At 42.8% G+C, this 18,474-nt stretch overlaps 1 protein-coding gene across 1 annotated transcript in view; it reads left to right on the top strand.

Annotated features, from left to right (window-relative positions):
* KCNMB2 (potassium calcium-activated channel subfamily M regulatory beta subunit 2) overlaps positions 1-18,474 on the top strand; it is a 262,400-nt gene that overhangs the window by 236,037 nt on the left and 7,889 nt on the right. The window contains exons 3-4 of the mRNA XM_032298537.1: positions 6,719-6,889; positions 9,670-9,865. Coding sequence (XP_032154428.1) covers positions 6,719-6,889; positions 9,670-9,865 — 367 coding nt within the window. The remainder of the gene's footprint in view (positions 1-6,718; positions 6,890-9,669; positions 9,866-18,474) is intronic.

The following is an 18,474-nucleotide window of genomic DNA, read 5'->3' as shown; positions in this document are numbered from 1 at the left end:
CCCGTGTCCACGCCCCAGTCAGTGGTGTTCCCCTCCCCGTGTCCACGTGTTCTCATTGCTCAGCTCCTACTTATAAGTGACTCCTGGGCGGACTATGATTTATAAGCACAGAGCTGGTTAATCCATCCATGTCTGCAGTTGTGGTTTTTAATTCCTGATATTTATTTGGCCCTTTTCTGTGTTTTGCTTCTACAATTGATCCACTGAATGTTCATTGTAAGAAATGCCTGAAAAAGTAACGGCCAATGTGCCCGAAGCCAGTTTGCCAAGAAATTCATTTGCCCTCAGTCATTCTGATGAATTTATTGAATTTAGCCATATACCAAAAATTTTGTATGATCATTGTGACCCTACATAGTTCTGTAATAAACCAAACTAAATAGGTTAGCAGGAATTAAAAAATGTACAGGGTGGGGGGCCAGATTTGGGGCCCTCAGACTCTCCGCTGGCTCAGTCTCTCGGCCCCTCTGCCTTAATTATCTTGTCCCAGCCTCCTTTCTGCCTGTCCCCTGCTCCCCACCCACCCCAGCCATGCCCTCCTGCTGCCTCTGCCCCTGCTCTTCCGCCCTCGGCCTCCTGGGTGCCCCCTCTCTAGGACAGTGGGCCAGACTTTGTGTTCACTGATTCTTCTTTTCGGCTTATCAGAGGATCCCACTATTCTTATAACCTTTACCAGTGAGTGCAAGAAGCAAATTCTGGTTAATTGATAAAGTTGATAAATCCATCAAAGTGGTCATAATGTGAAATTTGCCACAAGAATTTCAATAATACTAAAATATTAGCAAAACAGCAAGTGACTCTAAAAAGAATTTGAAACTAGTAAAAACTGAAAGGCTCCCACACGACATGCTAAATTTCTGTTATATTTGTTAGAAGGATACATTCACACACATGTTCAAGAAAGGCATATTTATAAATACATTCATAAGAATATATTTACAAGAGATTAAGCCTCCCTAGAAAACTTAGCTTTTAAAAATATCAAACTGATCTTAAAATACTGCTAAGAAGAATGTATTTGTAAGAAAAATACACTTTATGACTGAACAGATTTTTTAAATATAGTCTTAAAATATTCACACAAAAATGTATTTATAATCATTTACTATATTTAAAACAATACTCCATAAAATAAGTCCTTGTTAAATCTGTAAGTGTGGTAAAGTTGGCAAAATATTTATTTAGCGAGCTGATCCTTCAGTAAAGTGGCTTTTGGGAATTCGCCGTTGAGCAGGATCCTTTGGCAAACTGGCTTGGCCTTTGTGTTCACTTCACTTGCAAACACCTCGCTAGTCGGTCTCATTGCCATGCCTTGCAGCGACTGAGAGCTCACTCAGCTCCCTTGGGACACGGAGTCTTGCTCATTTGGAGTTACCTGAACTTAGCACACTGTGTTGCCTCTTATGAAGACTTAGAAATGCTGACTGATGAACAGACAGATTCATTCATAAATGGCCGTTCTGCTGCCTTCACCTGAACACTCTTCCCCTTCCCCTTCTCCTTCTAGGATAGACACCAAAGGAATCTGAATTCAGATGAGTGACAGCCAAGGAGGGTAAACTTTCTTGCACATTTGATGCTCTATATCCATGTTTGTATTTGCATGGCCTCATAATTAGTTTATGAATTATGGGCTGAGCCCTAATATCAAACTTCTAGAAACTATGCAAATGTGGAGCTCAAAATAAAATTTTACTATGTTGACTAATGCTGGGGGTAAAATTGATTGAAGCCTTACTAAACAATTGAAAATATTTTGTTTAAAAGATATTTATCACAAACACTTTTGTTATACTTGGATTTGCCCTGTAGATTAATAACTTCTGTTCTCCAAAGGCTTTGAGCAGAATCTTCCCTATGTACATATGTGTTCCCTATGTATAGTAAAGACTGCACATATTTACTATTTGTTATTGTCAACATGTGGTTCACAGTGAAGCCCAGGCTACCTCAGCAGACCTTAAATATGGTGCTTGCCAAGACACAGCAAGGCTGGATCAGCTTCAAACTCACAAAGGCAAATCCGGTGGACAGCACACTTAGCCAAAACTGAATGTGTAGACACGCCCCAGGCTCACTCTTCCTCCCGAGCTCTCTACTTCAGCAAATGACGCCAGCCCTCATTCCATTGTCCTCAGCACGGCTACTCCCGCCCTCAACTCCTCTCAGAGAGATTCATCAAGAATAGACAGAAAGAACCAAAGGGTGATGAGCTACCAGACTTGTTACCAGTCACACAGTCACTCTCACTTCACGAGCCTTCCCAGTGTGGAAGAGGATACGTGGGCCTGGGGCCCCAAATATCCCCTCCTGCTCCTTCCAGGTGGCACTGAAGACAACGTGGGGTAGAACCCCCTGCCTCGGGCTGTGAATATCCTCTTCCCCAACTGAGACTTACTGTCCACACTACCTGGACAAGCAAAATCCCAAAGCACACTAGGCCTGCACAAAACCAAGTCCAAAAGGATCATTATTTTTACAAAAATTACACCACACATAAGCAGTGACCCAAAAAACAGAGGTGGCCTTCTGACTCTCAGACTATCTCACCCTTGAGATTAGTCACTCCTCTGCCTGTGCTTGGGACAGGAAACTTGTGGGAAGAGAATCTATAAATATACAGTCACCTTCTTCCTCTTCAGCAAGGTCAGCAGAAGTCACCTGTTTGGGTCCTGGAAGAGCAGGGAAACATGGAAACGAGAACCTCACCTGCCCACGCGCCCCCATTTCTGCAGTCCTCCCCACCGAGGACAGAGCATAAGTCTACACTACGCCCTTTTTCCTTCCTCCTCCTCATCCCCTGTATTGTCAGCCACCAAATCTTGAGTTCCGTCTCGTAGATGTTTCTGCGTGTGCCGCTTCTTCTTCATACGTCCTGCCTAGGCCCGAGATTCAGCCGCACCATCCCTCACCAGCGCCACAGCAGCAATCCCCCGTCCCTCTCTCTGATCGAAGGCTTGTCCTGTTCCTCATCTAAACTCTGCACAGCAGCCAGAGTGATCATTCTGAAACTCTCCGACAGATCCCGTTCACTACAGAATAAAGGCCAGGCTCTTTAGAAAGACTTAGAAAACCTTTCATGGCCTGCCTACCTTTGCAAATTCATCTGCCTCTTTTATTTTCCCTGTCCCATAGGTATCTCAGTAATATTAAAACAGTTGTCATTTCTGATATGCACCTTGCAGTTGCAAGTCTCCGGCCCTTCGTTCACGTGAGTCCCTCTGTCTAAAACACCCTTGACTCTGTCTCATTTGGCTGAGTCTGATTCAACCTTGAAGATTTTGTTTAAGGTGCTTCTCCTTCAGGAAGCCTTTCTAAATTCAACCCTGGCTCTGTCCTGCTCCCTCAGGCTGGGGTATTCCCCCCTCTTCTTCACTCCCATTATTATGGGAATACATGGGAATATCTGTGAATTGCTCAATCATTGAACTTTTCATCCTATGCTGATATTTATGTACATGTCTGTTTTCCTTTGGGGCAGGGGCCATATCCCCAATAACAAGAGGTTGCCAGCATTCAGAAGTTTGTGAACCTAAACTCAACATTTTGCTGGGTAGCAACCTCATTTCTCAGATTTTTTCGGGCTGTATGAAAATCATTCACTTTTTCCATCTCTCTACATTCCAGAGCATATCAAAAACATTTGCTAACCACTTTCAAACTGGGATTTGATTTTGAATCACACGTTTGAACCATCTTAGTATGCTTCCTGTTCTGTGACACAACTGACTGATTGCACTTCTCTTTTATGGGTATAGGCTGACGTAAGTGATGTATGTGACAGTCCAACACCCTGGAATTGTGAGATCATGCTCCCTCCTTGATGTCCTCCATCTGCAGGAGTACGGATCTCAATGGCAGTCATCAGAGTTAAATCCATGTTAATAATAACACCAGTGAAGTAACAGCAGATCATTATTTTACAGCAGGTCTTTGACGCTACTCAGACTCTCTGTCTCTTCCTGATTCAGAAAGCTTTCTGCCCACTGGCTTTAGCTGCTAACAGACAAGATGTTTTTTAAGTTAGAGTTCATAAAAGGTGAAGTTTGAAAAGCTTTTATATAAATCCCACAATTTCCAAGAGAATCTCAAAAACGAATGGAGAAACACAGAGGGTGGGCAGTTGCCAGTCTGTGGAAGTCAAAAGCAGGGCAGGCCAGCGACTCCAGGGGCACTGGGTTTGGGAGCGGGGAGCAATGAAAGATGTGGGCTCTCCAGGCCTCTGGCAAGGACCGTGAGCAGCCAAGAGCAAGTGAGAACAGGAAGAGGCCAGGAAGGGCAGGGCCATGAAACACGGGTGAGCAAAGGCCCATGTGTAGCTCCGACACTCCCGCTGCAATGCAGTGAGCACGCTTCACAGGGAGAGTAAGGTTCATATAAACCACTTCATAAAGCAAACGTCAAAATAAAAATCATAAGCTAATCAGTTCATTTTGTACAACCAATACTCAGATTAAATAAATACTCCACCCGACAAACTCATGGAAATATATTAAGTACATATACACTCTATTACCTCTAGAAGGAATCAAAATATTTAACAACCAGCTCAGAACAGATCCACCAATCAGAGCAGACACTGGCCATAAACACCAGTCAGCTAAATACAAGCCCTGGATAAACACACCACTGCCCAAACAACAGGTATCTTCCCTCCCTGCAAAGCTCCTCTTCAGATTCTACTCCGGGTCCTCTCCCAAGCAACAAGAGTGATCAGTGATAAAAAATTTGAATGAAAAATCTGAAGTTATTCTTGGGCACATTGGCTTTCTGCCTGAAGCTAAAAAAAATGACTTGAGTTTCTTTTTCCATTTTCAGCATTTTATTTGTCGTCCTCACTGTTTCTAGGCTCCAAGGGCCAGCGATGTTCCCGTTTCCACTGCCCTGCAATCCAAAGCTCCCTCCTCAAAATAGAAACTGAGCAATCAGGGGCTGCGCCTGGGTCGAAGGCCCTGCAGGAATTCCTGGGCGTCGCCTTCCTGCTCCTGCTCATGCTCCCCAGACATCCAGCGTCTCCTTTTCTGCTTTCTCCTCCGGACCTGGTTTCAAATTCAATCTTCCATTCCTAAGCTTTATATACTCTTCCTTTTCTTGCCATTTTGTCCATTTAAAATTATTTGGAGAAAAGTGCCAATTGCAGGGTGTTCCGATGTCCGTTGATGTCATTGAGCTGTAGCTCCCCACCCCATTTTTTAATGGAAACATGTATTACTTAAGTCAGTCATTCTCTTGGATGATTTGCTTGTGTCATGTCAGCCATTAAAATGCGTTTAAATGTTGTTTTCACTTTGCAGCCAACTGGGGAGCAGAAAGGCCTAGGCACTTGCCACTGATCACACAGCTAATAAGCAGAAATCACTAAAGTCAGGAGACAGTTGGTTCCAGTCTCTTGTTTTTTCGACCCTACATTGCTGCTCTAAAATTAAAAACCAAAATACTAATAAAACTGTCCAGAGTTGTGGGTCTGGCCTTGATTTGAATGACACTTTTCTAACTCCAGCGAATGTTTACACATATGGAAATAGAAGGCTGGGTCACCACTCCACATCTTCACACTGCTCATCAATCTAAGCCAATAAAGTCCCAAGCAGCCCCCAGCTGGAGAAAAATGTTAACCAGAATAAGTTCAGCCTATCACCACTGAAGAGAAACGAAGGACTCATTTGACATATTCCTGGTATTTGTTGCCATTTATTTGAATTAGTGCGCCGTTAGATATTCCAAAATTATTTAAAAATCAATAATGATCAGCTCTGGGTTAAAGGGTAAAGTCAACAAACCCAAAGCATTATTTTGAGGGTTGAGAAGGTTGTTTTCTTCCTTTGGAATTAGATAGAAGGAAAATTAAATCACAGTTAGACATTGGCCCCAGGGTGAAGAAGGAGGGCTTCTTTCTGCTCGCTACTGTGCACCTACAGGCATGCATGTGCTTGTGAGTGTGTGTGATGCACGCGTGCAGGTGTGTGCTTGTGAGTGTGTGATGCACGTGTGCAGGTGTGTGCTTGTGAGTGTGTGTGATGCACGCATGCACGTGTGTGCTTGTGTGTGATGCACGCATGCAGGTGTGTGCTTGTGAGTGTGCGTGATGCACACGTGCAGGTGTGTGCTTGTGTGTGTGATGCACACGTGCATGTGTGTGCTTGTGAGTGTGTGATGCACGTGTGCAGGTGTGTGCTTGTGTGTGATGCACGTGTGCAGGTGTGTGCTTGTGAGTGTGATCCACATGTGCATGTGTGTTCTTGTGTGATGCACGTGTGCATGTGTGTGCTTGTGCATGAGTGTGTGATGTACGTGTGCAGGTGTATGCTTGTGTGTGATGCATGTGTGCAGGTGTGTGCTTGTGAGTGTGTGATGCACGTGTGCAGGTGTGTGCTTGTGTTTGTGATGCACATGTGCATGTGTGCTTGTGTGTGTGTGATGCATGCATGCATGCATGCATGTGTGTGCTTGTGTGTGTGATGCACGTGTGCAGGTGTGTGCTTGTGAGTGTGATCCACGTGTGCATGTGTGTTCTTGTGTGTGATGCACACGTGCATGTGAGTGCTTGGGTGTGTGTGATGCACGTGTGCTTGTGTGTGAGTAGTGGACACATTCTGAGTGCAGCTGCACTGAGGCAGGTTTGGAGGCCCTAGGAAGACTTGGGCAGAAACTCGCCTGCTCTCCAGGGACAGGCTGATTAACTCAACTCTATGTAAGACCATATTGTTTTCAACCTCAGAAATATTTACCAGAAAATCAGGGACCATGACCTCCTGGACAAAAGGAAAACAGTCACAGCCCTGAAGGCAGGAGAGGACCGAGCCATTCTCCTGGGACTGGCCATGATGCTGTGCTCCATCATGATGTACTTTCTGCTGGGAATCACACTCCTGCGCTCGTACATGCAGAGGTAATGCCACTGGGCGGGTGGGACCCTACCGCTGTCTCCGCCATCCTCCCCGTCACTTAGGCACCCTGAGGGGCGTCTTCCTCACCTTCTTTCCTGACAAGAACTTTGCAAAGTTCCTGGTAAATAATACTTTTGAATAATGTTACCCAATAGTAGTGATAAATACAGTTCTACGTATAACCTGGACACCAGGTGTCAAAGAAAGATTTTTACTTGTTTAACCATCACAACTACTCTCTAAGGTAAGTATAAATACACTCATTATAAAGACGGCAAAACTGAGGCTCAAGAGGGATGTGATTTCCCTGGTGTCACACCGCTCCTGCTTGTGGCTGAGCTAAGATTCAAGCCCACATCCTGCATATTCCGAAGTTCCTATTCCTGCCAATCACGCTTCTGTCTCTCCTGCACCCTCACCCCTTTTCCCCCCACCCAACCCCCCATCACCTTGCTGAATGCGTCCATCACAGAAATATTTCATTGCTCCTTCAGCTGCGGTCCAGACTGCTGGAGACTTTCTCAGTACCCCTCCCTCACCCTCACCCCTTTCCCCCCACCCAACCCCTCCATCACCTTCCACGTCAGTGGTTCTCAGCTGAACATTCCAACTTCCCCAGAAACTTTTAAAAATGCTAATTCCCAGCCCCCACCACCATCACCCCAGAAGGTCAGACTGAATTGGTCTGGAGTGGGACCCAGGCTGCAGTATCTGTTCAAGCTCCCAGGTGACTCTGATGTGCCTTCTAGGCAGAGAAACCCTGCTATGCATCAACTTTTTAAAATGACAGATGAATCTTTTCATTTCAGTATCTGCCCTAGGTTTGTTGAATGGATAGGAAGGCCAATAATCATACGACAGGAAGCGTGCTCCACCCTCGGTGAGCCGTGTGGTTAACACCACCGGCTAACCTCTGTCCATAAATTGGACACTCTGAACGCAGGCGAGCCCAGCCTTGCTGTAGCAAATGGGGGAAGTCTCACAGCAGTTCAGCTTAAAGAAGCAAGACCCTTTCACATGAAACATTGAGGTTTCAATCCAAAAGAAAATCAAACCATTTTGTGGCATTTGTTTCTCCATCTAAATTAATACTTTCATTTTAGAAGCAAAATCTAGCTGAAATGCAGTCATTTGCTGCAATCACGGCATCGTCGTTCGCCTTTGCGGCTGCTCTGCTGTGCTCGTTTTCCATGAAAACGCTGATGCCTCAGGCCCCGAGCGGTCGCTGCTTCCAAAGCACTTTCAGATCTTCACATCTGCTTGGAACCATCGAAGACTCTTCCCTCAGTAGATAAGCAAAATCTGACCGCCCATGTCCCAGGGAAATACAATTCGCCACACCAAGGGAAGGCATCAGTTCTAGTAACTGCTTCTGGAATAAAACCTCACACATGCAAAGGAGTGTGAAGCTGCGGATGCCCGTGCAGCAAGGGAAAGGGTGTTAATCCGCAGACAAAACCTGTTTTCCCGTTGCTGTGGTGATCAGCCTAAACCATCGACTGCTGGTGTGTTCATTCCTAATTACAAATGTTGATCTCGATCATAAAATTAAAGGTATTTTAAAATGACAAGTTGGCCAATGTGCAGCTGGAACCCTTCCAGGTGAGAGGTCGCAGGGCACCCTTATTCATCCATTAACCTGCATCAAGGGGTTTCTTTTCCATTGTGTTTGTGTGGAGACAGCACAACTCAATAGAATGAGCCTGGGCCTTCAAGAATTACAAGATTGGGTGGGGGCTCACGATTCCCATCACTTACTGCCTGTTTGTCCTTGCATATGTCATGAGATTTCTCAGTGCACTCCTTTTTTGAGACAGAATCTCACTCACCCTGTCACCCAGGCTGGAGTGCAGTGGCGTGTTCTTGGCTCACTGCAACCTCCACCTCCCGGGTTCAAACGATTCTTCTGCCTCAGCCTCCTGAGTAGCTGGATTACAGGTGCACACCGCCACACCCAGCTGACTGTTGTATTTTTAGTATACATGGGGTTTCACCGTGTTGGCCAGGCTGGTCTTGAACTCCTGACTTCGTGATCTGCCCGTCTCAGCCTCACAAAGCGCTGGGATTACAGGTGCGAGCCACTGCGCCTGGCCCACTTACTTTTAAAAAGAAATTACTACCCAACTTATACAGTTGTTGAGAGAACAAAAGAAGATAGTGTCTGCAAAGCACCAACGGGGGAAAGGAATGTGCAGGAAGTGACTGCTTGCGGTATAACGAAAGGGTCGAGGTATTTTTTCCCTTCTTAGCAAGGCCTCAAGGCACCTAACACTGTCCTTCATCCATCAAGCTGGACACAAGGCCCGCCACTCCTTCGCCAGCCTACCCTCCTCTCCTGCACACCTTCTGTGCCCACAGACGGGGCGGGGGTGGGAGTGGGGGTGAAGAAAGTACAAAGTAAAACACACAGAGGTAGGGGCTGGAGCACGTCAAGCAGCTGCCTGCACTGTGGGAATACGGGTGAGGACAGGTGATGGTTTTGAAGCCTGCCTCGTGTTACCAGTGAATTCAATAAGGAAAAAGGAACTGAAGTCAAGCACTGCAGAATACCATATCCAATGGAAGTCACTGAAAAACTTCTTGTGTGTCAAACTTTGTCTACATTCTACTGCAGTTTGCTTAAAGCTGTTCTATTCAAAGACCTAAACTTTACACAGATAGATCACGTTAGAGATTTGGAAAAGATGTTTCAGCCTCAGGAGTTGAGAAATAATTCCCTCAGACCGTGCCTTCCTCACTCTTAGCCCTTGGGCCTGTGTTTACTCTCCCCCTTCCTTTGCAGTGTGTGGACCGAAGAGTCTCAGTGCACCTTGCTGAACGCATCTATCACGGAAACATTTAATTGCTCCTTCAGCTGCGGTCCAGACTGCTGGAGACGCTCCCAGTACCCCTGCCTCCAGGTGTACGTGAACCTGACTTCTTCCGGGGAAAAGCTCCTCCTCTACCACACAGAAGAGACGATAAAAATCAATCAGAAGGTAGGAACTGGGCACACTGCATTTCAGTTACCCTGCAGAGCTTGGCACCAGGCTCTCTGCCTCTGAAGTTCCCCTTTGCCAGCATTTCAAAGGAAAATGCTTTCAGGAAGCAGAGCCTGTCTCTTCCATTCAGAGAACTCGCTATGTGACTCTTGCCTAGAAAATATTTATTTTCTCTGCAAATTGTGGACAAATCGTTCCTATATTTGTGATAGTTCAGATTTGGCTTTCACTTCCATTTGAAATGGTAAATATTAGTATATCTTTTTTTCTAGATAATTTTTTAATTATACTTTAAGTTCTGGGATGCATGTGCAAACGTGCAGGTGTGTTACACAGGTATACACATGCCCTGGTGGTTTGCTGCACCCATCAACCCGTCATCGACGTTAGGTATTTCTCCTAATGCTGCCTCTCCCCCCGGCCCCCCCCCCCCCCCCCCCCCGACAAGCCTCAGCTCGTAATGTTCCCCTCCCTGCGTCCATGTGTTCTCATTGTTCAACTCCCACTTACGAGTGAGAACATGCAGTTTTTGGTTTCCTGTTCTTGTGTTAGTTTGCTGAGAAATATATCTTTACACAAATAGACTGAGTCTTTCAAAGCAAGTATGCAGCTTAGAGACGTACAAGCCAAAACCACGTTTGTCAGGTACCCGGAACCGTCAGGTAAAGGTGTGTTCTGGTTTCCCACAGTCATTGTCACTTAGTCCTGTGACCTTAGGGATATAACTTAACCTTTCTGATCCTCAGCTTCCTTTTCTCTAAAAAGTAACAAATGGCCACATTGCAAAATCATTATGAAGATGAGACCTGAGTATACACAGTGCTGATCAGAGCATGCTGCCTTCAACCCACGATCACTCTGTGTGTGTGTGTGTGTGTGTGTTCTTCTTCACATGTTATATTCATAGAGGCTGAATTTTCCAGCACTAATATATTCAAGTCCACATGGTAGATGTTCAGTGAATGTATATTTTATTGAAGCTTTACATAAAATTTACATTTATAAGGTCGGGGATGACCAGGAAGGTGCCATTTCAATATTAAGTTAAACATATTGAGTTTGGGATTGGCAGTAATAATTAGCTCTGTAGAACACTCTCATGTGCTCCTACTACCACGATACAACCCTTTGACCTCTAATCTTCCTTGTAAAACGTTTCTTTTCATTAAATTGTCAGCACTTAAATGATAAAGCTTGTAGTCATTGAAAAAATGCAGTTGATTCAAGGTTCAATACCAGCACATAGGGAGTGAATAGGGTTTGTTTCTGATATATTGACACAACGTAAGGAAACCCACCTTGCACTTTTGTAACAAGATCTTAAAAGAATTCTTTCAAATATCTCTGAGGACTCAACATAATAAATATTTCAGAGAATGTTGTTTGAAAATGCTTTCTCTGATTTTCTTTCATGTGAAGTAGCCACAAATAATACCCGTCCCAACCCTGTGCCGCAAAATGTAAAGCCTAGCTACCTCACAAAGCATTTGTCTTTCAAGATTTTCCCTTAAGTCAGATTTTTAAATCAAAGCTGACTGGTAATGACAAATGCCTATAAAACTCTGCAACCTGAATAGGCATCAAAAAGTGGGACATATTTTCATTTCCTCATTTTGACAATTTATCACTACAGCCCTATGAAAATGCATTATTTAAGCTATAAACAGAGAGTGAAGCTACCAATAAATGTCCTGGATATATATTCAGGACTTACTTGCTCTCAGCAGAATACTAGGCCATCATTTGGTTTCTTGTCCGCACTATCTTGGTTTTTTTAAAGTAAATTATAACATATGGAACTGTGCATGAAATGAAAAGTACAGCTCAAGTATCACGTTTGTAACCACCTTAAGGGTAAAGAAATACAACATTTTCTGTACCCCCAAAACACCCTACAGGCCCCTTCTCGATAACTGCAGGCTCTGCCTCCACTAAAGACAACAACTTTCCTGACTGTTTATGACAATTACTTTATTTTCTTTGTACTTTTATCACCTCAGGATATATCCTTAAACACACTATATTCTATTCATAGTTTTGCCTCATTTTTAAACATTATATAAATGAAATCATATAGAATCCTTTCTGTCTGGTTTTCTTCATATAGCATTATCTTTGTTAGATTTTTCCATCTGGTTATAGTTCATTCATTTTCATTACTGCATCATATTCCATTGTATGAATGTGTGTTTATTCATTCTACTGTTGATGGAGTTTGGGGTGATCACAAGTGATCCTACCGTGAATATTCTCGTATATGTCTCTTGGTGCACAAGCACACACACATCCCTTAGGTATAAACCTGGGAATGGAATATTTAAATCATAGACTATACATATCTGGAAGTTAAGAAGATAATGCCAAATGGTTTTCCAAAATGTATGTGCCAATTTACATTCTCACCAACTCTATGGATATGAGAGTTCTTACTGCTCCAAATCTTTCCCAACACTTGGTAACATCTATAATTGTAATTTAGCTAATGTGGTGATATTTCCTTGTGATTCTGATGGCTAATGTTCTCAAGCGCCTTTTCATTTATTTATTGGCCATTTGGATATCCTTTTTTGTGCAATGTCCATCCAGGTTGCTTGCCCATTTTTCTGTGGAATTGTTTCTTCTTTACAGTTATGGTAGAAATTATTTAAATATGAACCTCTGTTGGTTATATGTTGCAAACGTCTTCCCCCATTATGTGGCCTTTTCACTCTCTGAATGTCTTTCAATGAAAGAAGCTTCTAACTTCTGTGTAGCCAGATTTTGTCAATCTTTTCCTTTCTGTTCAGCACTTGCTGTTCTGTTTAAAAAGTCTTTGCCCACCCTCATATCATAAAGTCATTCTCCTAAATTACATTCTAGATGTATTATTGTTTCCCCTTTCACATATACAGTAAAATCTGACTGGAATTAATTTTTACACAGGGATCCAGTTTCTTGGGGTTTTTTGTTTTTGTTTTTCATATGGATAGCCACATGAAATGTCAAAAAAATCCGTCTTCTAATGGATAGCCAGTCCATTTTTGAAGAGACCACACTTTTTCTCATTGGATTACTTTTATAATCTCGTCTCTCCCTCTATTTTATCAGAAGTCATCTATTCTGTTATTATTCTTTTTAAAGTCAAAAAATAACAGATGCTGGTGAAGTTGCAAAGAAAAGGGAACGCCTCTCCACTGCTGGTGGGAATGTAAGCTGGTTCAGCCATGTGGAAAGCAGTTTGGTGAATGCTCAGAGAACACAGAGCAGAGCTACCATTCGTCCCAGCAGTCCCAGTATTGGGCATATACCCAAGAGAACACAAGTTGTTCTGCCATAAAGACACATGGATATGTATGTTCATGGCAGCACTTCTCACAATAGCAAGGATATGGAATCAACCTAAACGCCCATCAGCTGTGGACAGGATAAAGAAAATGTGGTACATATACACCATGGAATAATACTATACAGCCTTGAAAAAGAATGAGATCGTGTCCTCTGCAGCAACATGATTGGAGCTCATTATGCTAAGTGAACTAACACAGGAACAGAAAACCAAATACCACATGTTCTCACTTATAAGTGGTAGCTAAGTATTGAGTACACAGGGACGCATGAATGGAAAAGCACACACCAAAACCTGCTTGACGGTGGAGGGAGGAAGGAGGGTGAGAATTAAAAACTACCCATAAGGTACTATGCTTACTAGCTGGGTGGTAAATAATGTGTACACCACACTCCTGTAACATACAATTTACCTGTATAACAAACCTGCACCTGAACCTAAAATAAAATTTTACAACTTGCAATCTAGGAAAGAACACTGAAACATTTTAGCTCCACTTTTTCATTCTTTTCTCACCTTCTATCTTATGATATTTTTGTGTTATGTATCCTTGAAACTCATGTAGACATACTACTGTTGTTGTGTGTAATCAGTTAATTTACATGGATTCCCATATTTTCCGTTTTATTATTTCTATTCCCTTATCTCTGTTCTTCTATCTGGGATCACCTTTAGTATTTATTTTAGTGCAATGTTTTCCCCAAAACAGTCCTCATTTTTATTTGTCTGAAGGCATTTTGTATTTTCTTTTTCTTCTTGAAAGACACATTCGCTGAGTACAAAATTCTAGGTTGGCTATTGTTTTTTCCATTGTCTTCTGGTGAGCTTTGTTACTGCTCAGAAATCAGCCCTCAGTCTAATTGCTGCTTTTTGAAGGTAATCTGGGCCTATTTTGAAGATTGTTTTATTGGTTTTTCTGCAATTTAACAATGATGTGACAAAACATGCAACTATTTTTATTTAGCCTAATTAGCATTAGCACTTCCAGGGCTTCCTTCCCTGCTCCTTAATATTCTTTGTCAATTTTAGAAAATTCTGTCATTATCTCATCAACACTGTCTGTTCTCATTCTCAGCCTCTTCACCTTCTGGGGCTCCAGTGGGCCACATGCTAGGCTTTCTCGCTGTGTCCGCTGCGTGTCTCATGCTCCCTGTTGCTTTTCTCCCTCCTGTGTCTCTTTTTGCTTCTTTCTGGATGTATGCCTATCTTCTAATTCAGCAGTTCTTTCCTCTGCAAATCAACTGTTAAACCCACCCATTGAGTTCTTAATTTCACTTACTTTATTTTTTAATTCTAGAATATCCAATTGAGTCTTGTCTTATCATTTCCAGTTCTCTGCAACATTTTAATTATTGTCCTTTAGATCCTTCAGCATAAAAAGTAAAATTACAGTCATTATGAAGTCGATTTTGATATCTTCACTGTTTGTACCTGCTCTGTTTTTGTTTTCTCTTGTTTGTTTTCATGTTGTCTTACAATATCTGACTTTTTAAATTAGATTTTAGATATATTTGCAAAATCATTTATAAAAAAAACAACTTTAATCCTAGGATAATGTTATAACAGCAACTTTTCCAAAAATATTTGCTTCTGCCAGGCACTTGCCATTCAGGATCACCTCATTCTGACTTCACAAACTGTGATACTCAAATCTGAACAGAAGTCCCTCTGAGGACCTATCTGTTTCAGGCTAGTACTCCCAGAGAGCAGCTCTTCGGAATCCCAACCCAAAGTGAAGGGGGAATTACCAAGACCCCAGTCTGACAGATCTCCAATAATAATTCCTGCTCATAGCTCTGCAAGACTGTCAGAAATGCCCGTCAGCCTCCCAGGCTCTCACCACCCTCCTCAAGGAAATGCTCCCAGGGAAAAGACAGGAAACCTTCCTGGCCCAGTGATTCTTTACTTTCTGGATAGCTAGCCTCTGCTTTTAATCTGACATATACACACTGAAAATACACAATTACCTCCATGTCAAAGGTCACTAAACTGTCTTCATGCAAAATGAGGAATATTCAAGATAATTCTGGCAAAAACACAAAATTCTCAATATCAGCTCCCTTTCCTGTTATCCTCCCCATGCTCCCCAAAAATAATGGTCTCCTCACCGTTACCAAGAAATGGGTATGGTTGTCCTAAGATACATGGGCCACTACTGACAGCGACTGACCTAAGGCAATAGGAGGTGAAAGGTCTCAGTCAAGCTGCCTGCGTCTTGGTAGAAAGGATTTTATTTTTACATTTTCACCCTCTCTCAGATAGCTTTTCCTGTCGCCTTTACACCCAGTGCCCAACCTCTTGTCAACATTATGGCCGAAGCTGCTTAAGCTGATCAAGTGTCATGCTCTCTGGAGCCACCGCTGACTAATGGGCTCTGGGAGCCGGAAGAGGGCTCAGGGGTCCCTGCCTCCCTTGGCCACAGGCCGTCAGGAGCATCATAAAAGCAGCCGCTGAGTGTTAATTCACTGGGGCTGTTGCTTCTGAATCCCTCAATGCTGATCTCCTTCAGGAGTTTAAAACCTCTTGTACTCACCACGAATTCCCAAAACATGCCCATATGGTTTGAGGCTAGATTAAAAATATAGTTTAGTCCAAAAAAGGAAAACTATACCCATTTTTTGGTATATGGCGTAATACTACATATCTGGTCTGATGATGTAGAAAAATCCAAATTCAGTTTCTCCTGCTGTATTCTCACAACATGCTGCTAACACCAGATGTGGGGGGGGGGTTCCCCACACATAACGAAGCTGAGATCAAAATAATAAAATAATTTTCCCAGAGTTACACATTCACTAGCTAATCATATCTGAATTCAAATCTAAGTCTCTTTACTTCATCACACTTGCTCTTAAAGAGTAAAATGTTAGAGCATCCCCTTGAGAGAGTAAAGACAAGCATTCTAAAACATCTAAATTCTAGGAATTATTTATCCTTCTGACAGATATTTTGGTGAACAAGTGAGAATCTACACCTTTCCATCGTATTCCAAAAAGCACTTAGGATCAAGTAAGAAACACTGAACAAGGAATAGAATTACCTGTGATCCACAGGTAAGATTAGGTCTGTATATTCAGCACCAGTTTACGTAGATATTAAGCAGATAGAAGCTTATCTTGAAATGGGGTAAAAAAAGAAGTGGGGTTGGTGGCGGGGAATAGGCCCTGAAATTTGGCGTTTGACATCCCATAATTAGCATTTTAAATTTGAGATATCTCTTAGACATTTGCTGAAACTGCCTGTAGACCACAGATTCAGAAACACTGTCGTGATGGACAGAGTTTAGTCACTCCTTGCCAAAACTGAAGCCTGGGCAGCTGAGGGCACCTTTCTGTACAAGTAAAAGAAGGAATGTCCAGAAAGAAGCCGACACGGCGTGGAGAAGACAGGCAGGGAGAGGAACCTGCTTTCCAGTTGCCAGGAGAGAGGGGCGTGGTGAACTGTCAAGGTCAGAGTAGACATCTGCCTCACTCCAGGACTAATGGGTACACCAGACTCTAGGGGCTCCACGGTTAAACTCGCTGGGTACCATCTAATCCCAAAGCTCCAGGAAGATTCTAGCTCCTCAGTCCGTTTCCTAGGTCTTTCAAGTTTCTCCTCTACTCCAAATCAAGCAGAAGTGCCATAATGGATAGGAGACCCACGGGCAAGGGCAGGAAAGGAAATCCTCTCCGTGGTGGGACTTTGTCTCAATACTGAAAGAAACAGTCATGTGTAACGGTGTGAATTCTGCTTTTGTTTTCACTACTAAATACTTGGAGCAGTCCGCTTGCCAAAATCAAGCAGATACTAGAAGTCCAAACTGAGTAAGTCTAAGGTAAATGTTGTAAGATCCACTTTTTTTAAAAAAAGTATTGGTAAAGAACATGAAGTCTCAAAAGGAGTGGGAAGAAACGAAGTCTCCATTTATTTTCTCAACTCCTCTATTCATCACTAATGTTCAAAAATTCAAAAGTTCAGAATACATTTGTGAATTCAAGGCTACCAGCTGGTAATGTATACATTCTCTGAACGTTCGAATGTATACATTAGAATGTATTAGAATACATTCAGAGAATGTATACATTACCATTCTCAAGCAAAGTCTGGTACATTATACATGCTTAATAAATATGTGTACAATATTCACTGCTTGAGAACACTAGAAAACGTCCCATTGACTTTGGAGCCAGGGATATTTGTGTTTCACGTGAGCGATGCTCTTTCCAGTTTTGGTTTCTGTTTGCTTCCTTGCTTCCTGGACACGGCAGACTAGGACCTGGCTGCTCAGTTCTTACGGTACCTTTGCGGCCCACCTCTGCAATGGTACAGTCTTTACTGAAAGGTGTTTTAGCCGCATCCCCATCCCATGTCATCACCCGTGTGTTTCTCTATATACACTCTGTATTGTTTATGCTTGTATCACCCATATATGTCATGCTACATGGTATACTGGAAACAATAAATGTTGATTGGGTTTGATTAAACTTCTAACCATTTCAGAATAAAACACTTCCCTCTTTATAAAAAGCCAAATGAAGAATGCACCCTTCCCTTGAAGTGATCCGAGACATTGATAGCTTCCTTCCTGCCATCGCAAGGAGGAGGAGGCTGACTGAGTTATCCAGCCAAACACACTCACCGCCTCCTCCCTTCCCCACATCGTTCATTTTTAAGATGAAGGCACATCACTCTTCGCCTCACACAAGCCTAGTGAAGCATGTCTGAAAAAAGCCCAGCAGGTGGTTTCTCAAACCTTCTGTCCATCATGAGAACAAAAATAACTGCTCCAAAAAACTCTGGAAGTGAGGCTAAGAAAAAAAATTCAGCCAGTTCTCCAAAAATTGGAGAGAAGGTACAATTGCTGGACCTGAATTGCCCATGAGAGGGAAAGGGTGACCAGGAGACACAGACAGCACCGAAGGTTCTTCAGATGGGAAGGGAGAGCACATGACCATAGGTCCATCCCTGGGGTTTTAACACTAAGGAGAAGCTTCTGTCCATCAAGAATCTAAGGACTGGGAAAAGCAGTAGGATTTTGTTAACAAAACTCAAGATTAGGAGAGATGTGAGTCTAAATCTTTCACTGAACACCTGCTTCAGAGGTTCGATAGATTTATATAGCCACATGTTAAGGCAGAAAAGAAAAAATGACCTATAATCATGGTAAAAATATTAACATATTTTTATCAGTACTGAAATACATTGCATATATAAAATTATTACTCATATGTTCTTTGTGCTATATATCATGCAGAGTCTAAAAGCTAAATCTTCCCCTTCCTCCACCTCCCACCGAAAA

Source organism: Sapajus apella, unplaced genomic scaffold (assembly GCF_009761245.1).
Source record: "Sapajus apella isolate SASKATOON/1434 unplaced genomic scaffold, GSC_monkey_1.0 scaffold38, whole genome shotgun sequence".
In the NCBI taxonomy this organism is placed as follows: Eukaryota; Metazoa; Chordata; class Mammalia; order Primates; family Cebidae; genus Sapajus; species Sapajus apella.
The sequence above is the reverse complement of the archived record's forward strand: the minus strand, read 5'-3'. Positions and strand labels throughout refer to the sequence as shown.